Here is an 18,968-nt window from a genome sequence, read left to right as displayed (position 1 = left end):
TAGGGAAGGGGGAGATGGTGACCCCCGATCAAACCTACAGCTGGTCCCTGGGGACTCCCAGCACCCTACATATGTTCTGCACCTATGCGCCAAGCCGGATACCTGACCCTAGGTATCCCTTGGGCTGGACCCTAAATAGGGAATGGATGGGATGAGCTCTTCATCAACCCTACTAAATGCTAAAGGAAGGCACAAGGGGGATACATTGGGGAAAAAACACAAACTAATTATCCACAAATGACTCAGGCAGGAGTTCAGCAACAATACTACAGATGAGAGCAAGCCACCTGCTTGCAACCAGAGCTAGAATGAACAGAATAATATCACCAACACCAGTCCAGGGAAGAAGGGAGTATTTAAGCACCAAGAGAATACAGATGATCAGTGGGTGGAAGGTGAGCCCCTGTTTGGTCCAAAAGGGGATGACATGAAAATCCAGCAGGAAAGCTATGTACTACAATGAATATTGACAGCAGGAACAATAGAAAGTCAGGGAGCATTTTGCGCAGCCAAATGTTTTGACCTTCTACAGCCAGAAACCACATGACTTTCACCTGTGTCACACCCGTGGCATGATTACCTTGCTATTAACAAGAGTGTGATTTGCCAATTATAGGTATTTAGTAATTTATTTCTGATGCCATTTCTCTTAGTTTTTGTTTTCTATTCCTGGAAAATCCTTTATTCTCCTGATTCCCACCCAGCATGAACATGGTGACAGGTTGGGCTTCATTTCCAGTAGTTCAAGGCAGGGCCAATATGTTGAGGGTGAGGAGCACTAGCAGTGAGGTCAATAACTTTTGCTATATAGTTGCAGCGAATTACAAATGACTCAGCTAAGGACAGATGCAGACAACTGTACTCTATCATCCGGGTCGATTACGTAAATGACACTGATCAAATTTTGATCCAAGTTTGATCAGAGTGAGAGCATAGTGTGTTCCAATTCTCTCAGATAAAGAGAAGATGGAGAAAAAAATGTCTCCATCTTCTCCATTCTGTCAGTCTGCAGAAATCGGACTGCACTTCAGTGTCATCCGAGTGGAGTCCAATGGTTTCCACAGACTCATTGACTTAAGCCTGCTTTACATGTTACGATTCTGCATACGATATCGTATGCGATCATAACCGCCCCCATTGTATGTGCGGCACATTCAATTTTGTTGAATGTGCTGCACAAACGATTAACCCCCGTCACACGTATTTACCCGTCCATATGACCTCGATGTGGGCGGCCAACGTCCACTTCCTGGAGTGGGAGGGACGTTTGGCGTCACATCAACGTCACGCGGCAGCCGGCCAATAGAAGCGGAGGGATGGAGATGAGCGGCACGTAAACATCCCGCCCTCCTCCTTCCTTCCGCATTGCTGGCCGGGAGCCGCAGGACGCAGGTAAGATCTGTTCATCATTCCTGGGGTGTCACACACTGCAATGTGTGCTACCCCGGGTACGATGAACAACCTGACGTTCAATTCATGAGGAATGAACGACGTGCGTGAGATGAACGTTTTACCGTTCATTCGCAATCGCACGTAGCTGTCACACACTACAATGTAACTTACGATGCCGGATGTGCGTCACTTACGACATGACCCCGCCGACACATTGTAAGATATATTGTAGTGTGTAAAGCGGGCTTTACATGGCCATGTTTGATCCAAATATCAGATCAAATTCGGATATGCAGCGATTTTTTTTTTCTCAGATGGACCGAGTCCAAGGACAAAATCGACCCCATAGACTAACATCATTCTGAGTGTGATTCAATGTTTTATCGCATCGCACCCGGATCAAAAATATGTTTGTCTGCAACTGCCCCAAAAAGCAGTCATGTTGTCATTCAGCAAAATGGCCCTGAGGCTATGTGCACACGTTGCTTTTTTTTTCAGCGCGGAAAAAAACGCACCCTCTGGCAGAGGGGAGAATTGTAAACAATGCTTTTTGAGAAAAACGCATCGAAAACGCATGCGTTTTTCATGCGTTTTCCATGCGTTTTTTTAGGTGCGTTTTTTAAGACTTGTCAGTGTTAATAAAGTTGGTTGAACACAGACCTTTGGAAAAAAAAACCTGTGATGTCATTTCCTTCTCCACATTCTGTTTGGATAAATGGGAGGGCTCGGAATGTAAGGAGCACCATTTGAATTTTGGAAAAGTTGAAATAAACTTCGCGCACCATGTCACATTAGCAGGGCCCCTTGGGTACCTATACGTCAGAAAACCCTGAAAAGTGACCCCATTTTGGAATCTGCACCCCTCAAGGATTTTATTCAGGAGTATATTAAGCATTTTGAATCCACAGCTACTTCACCCAAAATGTTGCTGTAGCAACAATATTCTCACTGTTAGGCTATGTGGCCGTGATCCAGCGACACGGCGTCTAGTACACAGTGTCAGCCTTCCTGCAGAGATGTGAGTGTTGTCCACGGGAGAACGCAGCTGCCCATGCCCACAATTTGGGTTCAGGCTGCTGTGGACTTTAGCTCTATTCTACCTGCAGAGAGCACTCTCGTCTCCACAGCATAAATTGACATGCTGAGGCTCGGGAAGCCACGCCACAGGTCAGTTTATGCTGCGGAGAAAAGAAGCACAGTGGGCATGGGATCTCCAAAAATCCTTCCACTGTGCTTCTACTGCACAACGCAGCTTTATGGACGCAGGGAAAACACTCGGCGCCCAAACCACTGCAAAACCTGATTGTGGGCACACAGCCAAAAAAGCGTCAATGGATGAATGGATGTCAAATATATATAACGTCCCACCCCCGCCTGCATATTCTAAGCTGGCACCTTTAGTACCTTTCATGTGGCACTAAAGGGTGCCTAGCTTAGTATTTATCAAAAAATAACAATGAAAAAAATGGCGTGGGGTCCCCCCTATTTTTGATAGCCAGTCAGGGTAAAGCAGACAGCTGTAGCCTGCAAACCCTAGCTGGCAGCTTCATCTTGTCTGGTGATCAATTTGGAGGGCTCCCCAGGCTTTTTTTTTTTATTTATAAATAAAGAATTAAAAAAAAAAAAAAAACAAAACGTGGGGTCCCCCCAAATTAGATCACCAGCCAAGGTGAAGCTGACAGCTGGGGTCTGGTATTCTCAGGGTGGGAAGAGCCATGGTTATTGGACTCTTCCCAGCCTAAAAATAGCAGGCCACAGCCGCCCCAGAAGTGGCGCATCCATTAGATGCGCCAATCCTGGCGCTTCGCCCCAACTCATCCCGCGCCCTGGTGCGTTGGCAAACGGGGTAATAAATGGGGTTGATACCAGATGTGTAATGTCACCTGGCATCAAGCCCAGCAATTAGTGATGTCACGGCGTCTATCAGATACCAGACATAACTAATTGACAGTAAACAAAAGCAAAAAAAAATGACAAAAACATTTTTATTAGAAAAAACACTCCCCAAATCATTCCCTTGTTCTCCAATTTAATAAAAAAAATTGAAAAAAATGGGTGCACAGAAATCCATTTGGACGTCCCACGTCGGCTCTGGACCTTCTAGAATATGGGGGCACGTTCAGGGAACGTATCCCCCATTTTCTAGGAGGGCAGACCCTCCATTTGAGGAGAGTGGGTGCCAAAAATCTGCACCCACTCTCCCCGGGTCACAGCTGCAGAGTGCAAGCAGCCAGCACAGCTCTCTGAACATAGTGCTGGCTGTCAGCTGCTCTGCTCATGTGACCGCACTGACCTGCGTCTGCTGTGAAGGAGGAGGGGGCCGCGGGGGATCAGCGCTGCGACCGGACAGGTAAGGGGGAATACCGGGGGGAATAGGGGGTGACCGGGCAGGGCCTGGGGGGCATTTTTCTGTCGCATGTCTCAAGGCACATGCGACAGAAATCATAGGAGTAGGTTGCGGCCGGTGTGCTACTGTGTGCGCGGCCATGTTGGATTTTCGGGAGGGGGGTCGGGGGTCGGGGCGGGCACTTTGGCGACACCGGGGGCTTTCCAGGACTTTGCCAGGAAGTGAGGTCAACAGGAAACCTCTTGACCTCACTTCCAGGTAAATGCCTGCGTTCTGGCATGCCGACAAAGCCCGCGGACTGCAACAAAAAAGCAGCTCACTGCGGTGTAGCTGCGTTCTGACCCACATCATTGATTCAATGGGGGAGAGAACGCAGCCACACCGCACAAAAGAAGTGACATGCTGCTTTTCTTTCCGCACCGATTTTTGGCATCCAAAACGCTGCGTTTAGAAACGCAGCGTGTGCACTGATTTTTCGGCTTTCTCATACACTTTGCTGGGAAAGCTGAACGCATGCAATTTGCCACTGAAACGCTGTGGTTCTAAACGCAGCGTTTCCGCGGTAAAAAACGCAACGTGTGCACACAGCCTAACCCTTACACCTTTGATAATGAAGAGACTGGTTTTCTGCAGTTATTTATAAGCTACACCTTTGTTTTCAGCTGCATCACTGGTGTACCTGTGTCATCATGTGGCCAAATGTGTGATCCAAGGTTAAGTCACTGATATAAATAAAAATATTCTAAGTTTACCATTCATTTGTCTCCTGGACCCAGTATTACTTAGGAGCTACAGTCTGGCTGAACGTCTGGAAATTTAGGGGAATCGTTGTAGCTTTTGTTGGCTGTAATTTCCATAGGAGTCACAGGAACTGATATTGCTGTGATTCCGACTGCTACTTCCCAGCCATGACAGTATGGGGGAGCAGTAATGTGAAACGCTCCCTGTGATATAAGGTCAGAAGAACACTATCAGTGAATGGCACAGGCGGTCAGTAACCAGCATCTGCTCAGTGATTAGTGGGACAATGGTGGCGAGTTGGGTGTTTATTAATAATTAATTTTCTTCTTGATGACCTAAAATCTCTAGATAGTTGCTGTTAGAGCTCGTCCACATGAGCATTAAACTGGAATGAGTGCGTTGTCTGATAGCACTCGGTCCAATGTTGTACTATGGGGCAGTGCCAGACAGTGCTTTTTTTCTCATGTCGATTTACCATGAGAAAAAAACCACAGCATGCTGCGACCCTCAGTGTAAATCGGACAGTACGCACCCATTCAAGTCTATGGGCCAGTGGAAATCTTCGTACTTAATTCTGCTGTCTCACAGAATGGAGAAGAGGGAGATATTTTGTTCTCGATCTTCTCCTCATGTGAAAGCATCGGATCACACTAAGCGTACACTCAGTTTGATGAGAGTGTCATTCACATAATCGGTCCATTTCTCTCAGAGAGACTATATAATCATATGATCCCGGCCTAAATCAATCATACAGTATATAACAAAAGTGAGTACACCCCTCCCATTTTTGAAATTTTTTTATTATCTCTTTTCCTGGACAACAATGAAGATCTGACACTTTTATACAAATAAAGTAGTCAGTGTACAGCTTGTATAACAGTGTAAATATGGTGTCCTCTAAATAATTGAACACACTGCCATTAATGTCGAAACCGCTGTCAACAAAGGTGAGTACACTCCTAAGTGAAAATGGCCAAGTTGTAGCCAAAGTGTCATTATTTTGTGTTACCACCATTAGTTTCCAGCACTGCCTTAAAGGGGTTTTCCAGCGAAAAAACTTGATTTTAATCAATAGATCATGGAATAATAATAAGCTCCACAGATTAATTTGTTAATAATGTTCCTGTGCTGAGATAATCTTATAAATGTAATGACCGTGTCTGACCGTACAGGGATATGATCACACCACATCTCCTGGGCAGGGGAGGACGCTAAAGAAAATACAGAAGCGTATACAGACAGGAGAGCACGGGATCGCAGATGCTCCTGTCTTTCAGGTGACACTTTGTTTTTAATCAGCCAGGGAAATGTTTAACACACAGAAAGCAGCAGCAGTGATGCCATGTCGTGCTATCTGTATACCGGCACAGGAGCTGCAGTATGATCAGACCATGTCCCTGTACGGTCAGACACAACCATTACACAGTACATAGCAGGGACACATATGTAAGATTATCTCAGAAAAATTCTCAGCAACAAAGGGCAGCACTGTTGATCTGTCCAGGCCACAGAATCAAAGGCACTAACAGGAGGCAGCAAAACCCCTTAATAAAGATGGAGGCAACAGGTGCAAAACACTGGTTGAGCAACCACTCACACACTGCCACTCCATGGAGGGGGGATTGCTTAGTTTTAAACCTGCACACAAACGGCTTGTATAAGGCGCTGTTCACACATGTAGCTACACACACGGTTTGGCTTACAGCCTATTGATGACACCCATACTATTAGACTAAGTGGGCTCTCCAGCATTATATAAGTGTACCCCACAGGAACAGAGACCCTAGTTTACAAAGGCCTACATTAATGTGCCTAGCTGCATCCTGTATTAAGATATAAGTGCAAAATATATATATATATATATATATATATATATATATATATATAGGTATCAAAACCATGAATTAACACATGTGGAATGTAATACTTAACAAAAAAGTGTGAATCAACTGAAAATATGTCTTATATTCTAGGTTCTTCAAAGTAGCCACCTTTTGCTTTGATTACTGCTTTGCTCACTCTTGGCATTCTCTTGATGAGCTTCAAGAGGTAGTCACCGGAAATGGTCTTCCAACAGTCTTGAAGGAGTTCCCAGAGATGCTTAGCACTTGTTGGCCCTTTTGCCTTCACTCTGCGGTCAAGCTCACCCCAAATCATCTCGATTGGGTTCAGGTCTGGTGACTGGAGGCCAGGTCATCTGGCGTAGCACCCTATCACTCTCCTTCTTAGTCAAATAGTCCTTACACAGCTTGGAGGTGTGTTTGTGGTCATTGTCCTGTTGAAAAATAAATGATGGTCCAACTAAATGCAAACCGGATGGAATAGCATGCTGCTTCAAGATGCTGTGGTAGCCATGCTGGTTCAGTATACCTTCAGTTTTGAATAAATCCCCAACAGTGCCACCAGCAAAGCACCCCCACACCATCTCACCACCTCCTCCATGCTTCACGGTGGGAACCAGACATGTAGGGTCCAGCTGTTCACCTTTTCTGCGTCGCACAAAGACACGGTGGTTGGATCCAAAAATCTAAAATTTGGACTCATCTGACCAAAGCACAGATTTCCACTCATCTAATGTCCATTCCTTGTGTTCGTTAGCCAAAACAAGTCTCTTCTGTTTGTTGCCTGTCCTTAGCAGTGGTTTCCTAGCAGCTATTTTACCATGAAGGCCTGCTGCACAAAGTCTCCTCTTAACAGTTGTTCTAGAGATGTGTCTGCTGCTAGAACTCTGTGTGGCATTGACCTGGTCTCCAATATGAGCTGCTGTTAACCTGTGATTTCTGAGGCTGGTGACTCGGATAAACTTATCCTCCGCAGCAGAGGTGACTCTTGGTCTTCCTTTCCTGGGGCAGTCCTCATGTGAGCCAGTTTCTTTGTAGCGTTTGATGGTTTTTGCCACTGCACTTGGGGACACTTTCAAAGTTTTCCCAATTTTTCGGAGTGACTGACCTTCATTTCTTAAAGTAATGATGGCCACTCGTTTTTCTTTACTTAGCTGCTTTTTTCTTGTCATAATACAAATTCTAACAGTCTATTCAGTAGGACTATCAGCTGTGTATCCACCAGACTTCTGCACAACACAACTGATGGTCCCAACCCCAATTATAAGGCAAGAAATCCCACTTATTAAACCTGACAGGGCACACCTGTGAAGTGAAAACCATTTCCGGTGACTACCTCTTTAAGCTCATCAAGAGAATGCCAAGAGTGTGCAAAGCAGTAATCAAAGCAAAAGGTGGCTACTTTGAAGAACCTAGAATACAAGACATATTTTCAGTTTTTTCACACTTTTTTGTTAAGTATTTCATTCCACATGTGTTAATTCATAGTTTTGATGCCTTCAATGTGAATCTACAATTTCAGAGTCATGAAAATAAAGAAAACTCCTTGAATGAGAAGGTGTGTCCAAACGTTTGGTCTGTACTGTGTGTTTGTATGTATGTATATATATATATATATATATATATATATATATATATATATATATATATATATATATAATATAGGTTTTGCACCTGTTGCCTCCATCTTTGTTAAAGGGAACCTGTCAGGCAATTATATCTTCCTACCCATCCCTGTGTTGTAATAGTGTGTAATGTGCATGTATAAAAATATGTTTTATTACTTATGTGTACTGTATGTAAATGAGCAGGTGCTGTAGCCCCATGGGCGTCACATCCCCGCATGGGCGTTTGTATGTTTTCCATGGTATCACGCCCCTGTGGCCGTGATACCATTGATTTACATGAGTGACGTCCCGTCGCTCCCTGAGATCCTGCGTGTGCGCACTTACCATTCCCACAGCCTTTTGTGTCAGCCGATGCTTTCTTCTTGTCTTCAGACACGCACTGCACATGACCGGAACCGCAGGAGTCTTCTGAGCATGTACAGTGCGCGTCTGAAGATAAAAAACAAGCACCCGAATAACAAGGCTGCGGTAATGGTAAGTGTGCATGCGCGGGATCTCAAGGAGCTAACTGCGACGTCGCTCATGTAAATCCGTGGTATCACGCCTACAGGGGCGTGATACAAAGGAAAACATGCAAACGCCCACAGGGTAGATGCGACACCCATGGGGCTAGAGCCCCTGCTCATTTACATAGGGTACACTTAAGAAATAAAACATATTTTTATACATGCACATTACACACTATTACAACACAGGGATGGGTAGGAAGGAGTTACTAGGACACACATCACCCTGCTACTAGGTTTAAATGCATAAATTACCTGACAGGATCCCTTTAAGGGGTTTTGCTGCATCCTTTTAGAGCATTTGATTCTGTGGCCTGGGCAGGTAACCACTGTTGCTGTGAATTTTTTGGGGGAAAATTTAACTCCTCTATTTGTGGTTCAGCTTTTAAGATTATCTCAACACAGGAACTTTTTGATAATACATCAAATTGTGGAACTTTTTATTATTCAAAGATCTATAGATTAATATGTACTTTGTTTGAGACAACTATTTTTAAGGTGCACTTTGGGTAAAGCTGATTCACAGCATGTATTCCTAGTGTAGGTCCTGATCTTAAAAAGAAAATCTGGCTAAAATGATCCTTTTTTTACTGCTCCCGTCCCTGATCTCTGTTGATGCATTTCTTGCCCTTTGTTTACTGTCTAGCACAATACCGGATGGGCATAAGCAGGAATGTGGGATCAAAGAGACAACAAACAGATTGGACACCGCTGTTAATAGAAATATATTCAAAGTTTATCTCATTATTTCATGATCATCGAGCCCTAATATTTTTAGCTTGGAACACCCCTGTAACGTATATGCATCTTATGATTTGCATAAAGAAACTAAAATGTAAAATTCTTTTAGCATCTAAATTATAGATTGAAAACACCCTGTGTATTAATTTAGTGCATGAAAGCAGAAAGAACATCGATCTAATTTCCTTGGAAACTAAGAAATGAATTTTCTTATCACATTTTTAAGGTGCTTTTAGCGATTTATTGAGCAATATGGCGAAAAAGCAAATTTTACAACAGAAAAATGATTTCAAAATATATTGAACTTTGATGAATTTGCAATCTGATAAATGTATTAAGTCATTTCAGCTCGCTCTAATCTAATGAAACATCATAATGGGATGTATGTGTATACAAAAGCAATTTAGGGTCAAGCCATTTGGTTTGCATGTGGTAATTGTATGTCAAAAGGAAACTCAGCTTTGGAGTTAGAGTATTCATCACCAAGTCCCTTTAGATACAAAGATTATAATTTGCTTTTCAACCTACTCACTAAATGAGATAATACTGCAGCCCTGAAATTTAGAAAAGGAGATTGATATCTTCATTGAAAAGCCTTGCCTAGAAGGGACAACTCTGGCTACAACATGGGTTTTATCAATAAATTATGATCCAATAATCCCATTCCTCAATCCTTTGAAGATCCATCAACGGCTTGTCAAACTCTCAGAATGACTAATCATCTTAAGTATGAATTCTTCATTCCTCCACCAGCAAATTCTCCACACTGTCCATGGAAACTAATTGATTACTGGGCTTTTCCCTTTCATCTGATAGGGCAGGAGCAGAAAGATAAAGGATATCACCTTCCCACGTCTCCAAGCTGATTTTCTAACCTGGTGTTACAGAGTTATGATTGTGAAAGTCATAGCTTTAATTTTTACTGTACAACTCTTTGATACATTCTCTTTGCTCAGCCACTGTCTGAATCCCCCCATACAAATGTACCTGCAGGGGATCTCGACCATTGCCAGCATCATCGGTTTTCCTAGATGGCAATTTCTTTGATGTACCTTGTGAATATGTATGATGTCATCAGTCATGCAAGGAGTGACACAGACGAGTGTCTGTAAGAAAGTATTTCAGGAAGTGGAAGAATATCCCTGCAGATCAGGAAAGGCATATGTGCAGTGTTATAATTCCCCACTACTAGTGGATTTCACAAACGTATACGCATTATTTTCTTTCTAATAGGACGTTATTATTTACTCTTTAATATATGCCATGTTAGTAAAGCTTATTTATAGAATGATAGGTTTTTAGAGGTGTTTTCATTCTCAAGTTTCAAAGTTATCGCCCTAGCCACTGGATAGGGGATAACTTTCCGATTGCTGAGGGTCAGACCACCATGGTACAAACTAGTCTGGAGATCAAGCCCCAGCTGAATGTAGTGGAGGTCGATCATGTGCACTGCTGCTCAATTCAATCTTAAAGCACAACTTATTGTTGTTTTTGTTTTATAGTGCTGGAGTATATCTAAGGGCGGCATTGCACGTTGCGACATTGCACGTGCGATGTCGATGGGGTCAAATCGAAAGTGACGCACATCCGGCGTCGCAGTCGATATCGCAACGTGTAAAACCTTTTTGATACGATGAACGAGCGCAAAAGCGTCGTTATCGTATCATCGCTGCAGCCTCCGACATTTCCATAATGCCGGTGCAGCGACAGGTGCGATGTTGTTCCTCGCTCCTGCGGCAGCACACATCGCTGTGTGTAAAGCCGCAGGAGCGAGGAACTTCACCTTACCTGCCGCCGGCTGCAATGAGAAGGACGGAGGTGGGCGGGATGTTTACATCCTGCTCATCTCCGCCCCTCCACTTCAATTGGCCGCCTGCCGTGTGACGTCGCTGTGACGCCGCACGGCCCGCCCCCTTAGGAAGGAGGCGGGTCGCCGGCCAGAGGGACGTCGCACGGCAGGTATGTGCATGTGAAACTGCCGTAGCGATAATAATCGCTACGGCAGCTTTCACTAGATATTGCACGTGCGACGGGGGTGGGGACTATCGCTGCAGCATCGGTAACACATTGTTACCGATGTCGCAGCGTGCAAAGCCCGCCTAAGTCTCCTGCCCCCGATCTTATATTCACCCTCCAGTGTCTTCATCTTTTTTCAGCGCCACTCCGATTCTATAGTGCCTGTTATGCCTATTCTTCTGACTGGCCGGAAGTCAGATGTTACATCACAAGCTCTCAATATAACTCTATGAGAGCCAGAACGAGGCTTTCATAGACTTGTGTTGAGTTGTGTCCCTAAAATGCTGGAGTGAGCTGGCAGCTTACAAACTGTCTGATGCCGATGGGAGCGGAAGGTGAGTGTAAGACAAGAGACTGGGGACTTAGATTTAAAGCTCCGCTCCAGTGGTGCAATAAAAAATAAATAAATAAATAAATAAAAAGCTGAAGTGGTACTTTAATGGAAACGTTGAAGATTGTAGAGAGCAGCACTTGGCTGGTCTTCGGAGAGGCAGTGTGAATGATTGTTACCCATTCCTTTTGGTGAGGCTCTTCAAAGCCCCTGTTTTTGTGATATGTGGGGGCCATGGCAATCAGACTCTAAGCAGTAAAAAAATAATCCCCTATCCTTTGGACTGAGGATAACTTTCAAACTTGAGAAGAGGCATTATTAAAATGGACTTCTCTTTGTGGTATCATATAAGTATACAAAAATAAATAAAAAAAATGCAACAGGTGTTCCTCAAGAAACCATGAAATGTATGTTATTGAAAATACCAAGAAAGAAGCCAAAAATAAAGCCATTAGGACATGATTGGGTGTATGCAAAGCACATATGAATTGGAAAAATAGCTTGAAATTAGGGTTTCACATGTTACAACTTCTCTAAAACCAGCTTCATGTAGGAGTCACAAGTAGTCTACGAGAAGATGGCCCATCCATATGTGCGATCGCTATAAGGTTTGCTGAGTCTTCTAAAACAGTCTGAAGAGCATGAGGCAAATACCAGGATATGGGCCATTACTTAAACAGAGCTGGACAGGGATGATATATTTTACTGTTTGTGAGGGAGAACAGGAGGAGTATGGCGAAAGCCCTACAAAATGACCTCCAGTGTGCTGCTGGTGGGCAATGTTTCTGGCCAAACTTTCATAAGCTGACTCATTGAGGGAGGCATAAAGGCCTCATGTCCTGTTATGGAAACTGCGCTCACAATCCCAGCACCAATCATCTCTATTGAAATTGTCAGGTCCCCCATTGGTGCCTCGTTCTCTTCACAGATTAGAGCAGGTGCACATTGAGGGTGAATGTTATGCTGGCTTCACTATCATCCAGCATAGCCAGTTTGGTGGTGAGTCAGTGATGGCCTGGGGATACTTTTTCTTGGAGGGTCGCACAAACCTCCTCGTGGTAGACAGCGGTACCCTAACTGCTTGTAGGTACCAGGTCAAAATTAAAAAAAGCAGCTGCAGGGATCAAGATGGGTGAATATCAATTGTTTTATCATGTTAAAGCAATTTGAGACATTTAAAAACCACATTACCTAGAACACATTTAACTTCATTTTAAATACTCCATATATTTAATCATTTTAATGTGAAAGAAGTGACTGATAAGTATTGAACAGAATTAGGGAACAAAATGCCATTTTTTCACAATATCATCAGTGTTGTCCAAGGAATTTATCTATTCTTTTTTTTCTTTTCTTTTTTTTATTGTAATCTTTTTAACCACTTTATGACTTAACACTAGAAGTCCCAGAAATTTCAAGCTCCCTCCTGAAGTCCCGAAAGAGGGTCAAATGACATACAATAAACTGAATAGAACTAACTAGAAACTAAATGGCTAAACTCAATGGAAAACAACAACCTCCTGTGGTGCGACAGTAATGGCCTTAACTACAGAACAAAAGACGGTGATTATAGGAAGTTAGCTAAAATCCTTCAGGTCATTTGACCCGTCTCTGGGTTCCAAAGGTAGAAATGTTAAATGACCCCTCTCTGGGACTTCTAGTCGAGTCTTGTCGAGGGTCCATAGCAGTGGGTTTCGACCTCAGCACAGGTGAACAATATAGAGCTTAAAATTAAACACTAATCAAAAGAAAGTCATTTGGCGTAGAGTCCCTTATGTATTTCTTTTGATTAGTTATTAGAGGGACGATTATTTTGTTTAAAGATGAAGCATAATCGCTCTCCGTTAATCCTGCCCAGGTTGTGTTTGCAATAGTTTGGAAGCTACACCTCCATGGCAAATGGCCTTTTTATGAGAATCATATCATGATGCACCCATTAACCTAAAACTAGGCTTTAAACATTACAAGTTGTAGCGGCTCTTTTCATATTTCTTTTTTTTTTTTATAATCCAAGCCTGATTTGAATTAAACAACCTCTGGAGGTAGAGTAATGCATATTATAGTAAACTGGTAAATGTAAAGCGTGGGAAAGGTTCAGACATTCCATCTCGCATATTGAATCAATTAATAGCATGTACAAGGAAACCATGATTATTTGAAGGAGTGGAGAAAAATGACTTGATTCTTTACAAGTATTACAGACTATTATTAGTATTCCAGATAGCCCTTGTTCTAGGGAGTCCATCATAGTCTTTGATCTGTCTACATCCACAGCTGGAAATCCTGCGCCAAGCTCTAGAAGCAACACAAACTGACAACAGTCGCCTCCATAAGGAAAGTGAATTTGTGGCTGAAAATGTTAATCAGTGGATCAAAGAGCAAAAGTAAGTAAATTTGATAAACGCCGCACATTATTTTCTGCATTGTTAAAAGCATCTCCTAAGCAGTCATAGGTATGGTGTTGTATTACAGTACTTTTCTGTCATATTTTAGGACTCCACCGCCTAGTTTATTTTAGTGATTTTTTTTATTTATTTTATTTGTTCATTTTAATTTTATATTATTTTTTTGCAGGGGGGGGGGAGATCCACAGAGAGCTGAATTAAAACACTTACTTTAGTGATAACTTGTTTTTCAAAATAGTTTATTTTTCTGAATTTTTGGTGAGTTATTCCAATCTGGGAAAGAATGTTAATTTAAAAATGTTATAATGGGCCAAGTTATTTTGTTACGTTGTTTGGAAGAAAAGTGCATTAGTGAGGTGGAGTATATTTCCTTGTGAGCAGGCCCAAATGTGCTGTTCATGTCCAGAGCTTTGTACCACTTTGTGTTGTTGTTTTTTTTTCTTTTTATCATTTTTTTTTTATCAAATAATTTACTTTTTTATGTATTGTTAAAATTATTTGCCTGACCTTTGTATGTCTTTTCCATATACCTCATAGGTGAGTGTAAGTAGTGCAGCTCTGGGTTACGTTATTTGTGTTACTGAAGTCTTTACCGGTTGCACTGTCAGTGACCTAGCCAGTAAGGACAATGCATCGCCCGTAGTGGTATTGGTTATATGATATAATAGAAATTTATATTTGGTAATTTTGCAGATTTTTTAGTTAAAAGTGAAAACAGCATTTTAATCTTGGTGAAAAATGCTCCATAAGGACAGGGGTGGCTATATCATTGATGCAACCTGTACAGCCACACAGGAGCCCAAGCGGTAAGAGGTCCCATTTTTACCTCTAGAGCAGATGAAATTGTGCATTTTGTAGAGTTTTTGGACTGACAGGTGCCAATATACAGTTTTTACATGGGGGGCTTCTGCCCTCTGTGCCCACCAGTGCATAAGGGAACCCTGATATTCTAGACTAGGAATTTCTCATTCTGAACCTTTTCCTGTTAGGTCTAGACGCTTGGATGGAAGTCACGGGCTTGACTTGTCATTCTGCAATTCTAACCTTCTTTTGCGGTGGTGGCAGAAGGGAATTGAAGACTTTTTGTCGAGTCCCCATAAACAATGCATTATCGCTGAGGGGTCCCAGCAGTGTTATACTCAACAAGATATATATGATTGCGGATTTGTGAATCCTCATATCTCACGCACATAGCACTGTAAGGATTCACCAGTTTTAAAGCTGTAAAGAGCGATCACATGGCCGCAAATATGTGAAATGCAGACTCCCGACCAGAATCCAACTAGAAGGGGGCAGCTCCACTCAAAACACTTACATTGAGCAAGGCCGTGCCCATCTAGTCGAATTCTGGCCAGGAGTATTCATATTGCATACTTGTAGCCACGTTACCACCATGTTCATCTCTGTTACTGGCCAGTCTTCTTCATAGCGCACAGTGTGTGCAATGTGAGGATTCTCGAGTAGTTCACATAGAGTGACTTCTCACTTTCTTTGAGAAAGATCCCTATGAGAACTCTTGTGGGGTATTATGTAAGAGTGCCAATAAAAGTAAAAGATTTTCAGATGCTGGCGCTAGTTCTTCGATTGTTTATGGATTTGTGAATCTGGAAGGAGGAGCTGGGTTAAGTATACTTGCATCCATACTGAGCCTCCCCATTACCTGTACTTTATATTTTGTCTTATTTGTGGTTTTTTTTACCTTCTAGCAGTATTTCCTTGTCACTCATATATTAATATATTAATATAGTCTGGATGATGCCAATTTTGAATTTTAAAATCTACATGTAATGTGTCTTATCCGCCTTTAGTTTTATGATGGTTTTGCGATAAACCTGGCTAGGTCATATCAGTGTTTAGGGACATAATGCCTAGCAGTACCATTTAAAAGTTTCAATAGTTCATGATTGGTGTCCTTGTTCAGTGGTTGAATCTCAAACTACAGATATACCGTATTTTTCGGATTATAAGGCACATTTTTCATCCTCAAAAATTGGGAGGGATGCGTCTTATTATCCGAATGTAGCTTATCGGGGGGTGGAGCGGGGTCACAGGAGGCAGGGGAGATGCTGCAGGTGGTGCACTGTGCTGTGAGGCAGGGGCCACCATTCTGAAAATGTTGGCAGTGCGGGCATCGAATAATGGTGCCCAGAGTCGACGCATGCCCAGATGGAGCTCTCGGCTCAAGATCTCATCTACGCACATGCCACCTCCGGCCCATTGATCTCCCTGCAGCGGACTTACGAAAAATGGCACCCAGAGGTAGCGTATGCACAAATGAGATCTTGGCTTGTCATTCAGCCGATAGCTCAATCTGCGCATGCGCCGACTCCATGTGCTATTTCTTTGAAGCTTGCACTGCTGACAGTGTCTGAATTTTCCGCTTCCCTCAGCGCCTGCAGCGAGCATCTGTGATACCTTTTGCATCGCCCGAGCATCGCCCTAGGGCGCCACCGCCCCTGCCTCCCATGACCACGCTCCACCACCGCTGCTGCCCCCTCCCTCCGGTAAGACACCACCAGATTATAAGACGGATCATATATTTTTTCCCCCCTTTTTTCCTCTAAATTTGGGGTGCGTCTTATAATTCAGTGTGTCTTATAAAACAAAAAATACGGTACTGTATGTCTAGGACAATACACATCACTTCTGATCACTTTATTTCTAGAAAACAGTAAAGATTTTTCGCTATTTCTATTTGTTAATCTTCCGTATGAGCTTCAAAACAGTCTTCTAGTTCTCTTTTCTGGTATGGACAAAATGTCAGTGCTGCAGCCTGTCAGTTGTCGCTAATTCATTGCAGATGTCACATGACATTCCCCATTAGAAAATCAATTAAGGAAACTGATTAGGGGCATGTCAGCAGTGCGGTATGCATATTTTTTATATTATTTTGCATAGATTTGATTGGTGACAGGTTCACATTCAAATTTCCATTCACCTATTTTTTTAAAACAATAAAAAACTAGCAGATAACTCCTTTAAATTCCTCATCGGTGTAAATGCTATATGGAGTGCAGAGAAGCATCCCTCTTTTTTTCTAATGACTTAGCGTAGCTAGAGTCCGGTGGGCCCTAGTGCAAAGTTTGGACCTGCCCCCCACGCTGCAAGTTGGTCAGATCTATGGGCTTGTTCATGGTAAATATGTCCCTTATTCTGGTATATATGTCCCCCATTCTCCATATAAATGTCCCCCTTCATGGTATATATGACCCCATCCTGAGCCCCTTCATGATAAATATGTACCCTTTCCCGGTATATATGTCACCTCCTCAAGTGTGTCTTTCGGTGTCTCCCTCCTGCCGCTGTGATCATGCACGCAGAGATGTCATTCTGCTGTGCCGATCACATGACCGGCACCGAGAACCAGGAAGTGCATCACGACATCATCATCACGGAGGAAGACACGAGGGAGGACAGCACTGGAGAAGGTAAGGAAAGCATTTATTTTACTATAAGCAGCAGCATGGGGGCCATGGGCAGCACAGGGGCCGTGTGCCAGTCACAGGGGGCCATGGGCAGCAATAGAGGCTGTGTGCCAGCCACATGGGGCCATGGGCAGCAATAGGGGCCGTGTGCCAGACAAAGGGGGCCATGGGCAGCAATAGGAGCTGTGTGTCAGCCACAGGGGGCCATGGGCAGCAATAGGGGCTGTGTGCCAGCCACAGGGGGTCATGGGCAGCCACAGGGGGCCGTGTGCCAGCCACAGGGGGCCGTGTGGCATCACTGGGGGGCTATATTCAATATAAGGGGGCCATATCCAGATTAAGGGGGCTAATTTTAGGATTGGGGGGCTATGAGGGAAATATACCCTATATGATTTGTTAGACGGACACTGGCATTATAAGTTGGACCCCATTTCTTAAAAAAAAAAATCTCTTTTCCTTCACCAAATTTGGGGGTGCGTCTTATAATCAGGTGCGTCTTATAAAGCAAAAAATACGGTATGTTCCCCATCCTGGGCCCTTTTATGGTAAATATGTCCCCAGTCCTGGGCCCTTCCTGGTCTATATGTCCCTCATCCTTGATCCTTTTATTATATAATTTCATGGGACAACTTTGAAGAGATGACACTTGTTAAATAGTCAGTGTACAGCTTGTATAACAGTGTAAATTTGGTGTACCCTCTAAACTAACACACAGCCATTAATGTCAAAACCATGAGGGTCCAAGTTGTGCCCAATTAGCCATTCTCCCTCTTTGGTGTCATGTGACTCATTAATGTTACAAGGTCTTTGAGCAGTAATGCATTTCAGCTGGATGTTTGTCGTCGGATGCACATCCAGCTGAAGTTGGCACTGGGGTCTGCGGACCCCTCTACTCCCAGGCCTGGTTACAGTAGTGATATGTGACCACAATCCTTATTCCTCTGGCTGCAGCCAGTCAGTGGCCACACATTAGCTGCAAAGGTAATTTTACCCTCCCCTATAGAAGAGGAATCTGATGAGAGATGTGAGCAGTCTGGTAGGTATCTGTTTTTTATTTAAAACTGTAATGGAGTAGTGATGTGTCGTTCGCGAATGATCCGACAAAAAGATCCAGCTCTTTGCTGTGACTGATAGGGGTTGAATCCCCAGTGAGAGCCACTGAATTTTCTTAACAGCTTTCACTGAGTGAAAAAATGTGGGTGTTCAGTGGACGAAACCCCGCCCACTCAACAAATTAATTGGCCCGTGTTAAGTGGGTGGGGTTTAGCCATGGGTGGGCAGGGTTTCGGCGACATTAATGTAAGCTTAATTATGTGTTCACCTGGGGTTATCACATATTTTAATAGGGAGCCATGAAAGATCCGAAAGAGTCAACTCTTTTTGGTGAGCGAGGCCATGGGAACCGGATCACCAAAAAGAGTCAGACTGCTCAACATTATAATGGAAACCACTTTTAAAAATTAAAAAAAAACTGTCAGCCACCCCCTTTAAATTTTCCATCATTGTAAATGCTTCAGAACCTTCTTTATGCAACTCTGTGTGTTGATACAAAGAAGGGTAAAGTTGACGATATACAAAGCACAATAGCTGTTTTT

The 18,968-nt window shown here is 43.2% G+C and overlaps 1 protein-coding gene across 1 annotated transcript in view; it reads left to right on the top strand.

Moving 5' to 3' along the window:
* LOC142317132 (uncharacterized) overlaps positions 1-18,968 on the top strand; it is a 566,806-nt gene that overhangs the window by 379,938 nt on the left and 167,900 nt on the right. Inside the window, exon 21 of the mRNA XM_075353156.1 lies at positions 13,818-13,927. Within this exon, the coding sequence (XP_075209271.1) occupies positions 13,818-13,927 (110 nt within the window). The remainder of the gene's footprint in view (positions 1-13,817; positions 13,928-18,968) is intronic.

This window comes from Anomaloglossus baeobatrachus, chromosome 6, assembly GCF_048569485.1.
Source record: "Anomaloglossus baeobatrachus isolate aAnoBae1 chromosome 6, aAnoBae1.hap1, whole genome shotgun sequence".
Classification (NCBI taxonomy): domain Eukaryota; kingdom Metazoa; phylum Chordata; class Amphibia; order Anura; family Aromobatidae; genus Anomaloglossus; species Anomaloglossus baeobatrachus.
The sequence above is the reverse complement of the archived record's forward strand: the minus strand, read 5'-3'. Positions and strand labels throughout refer to the sequence as shown.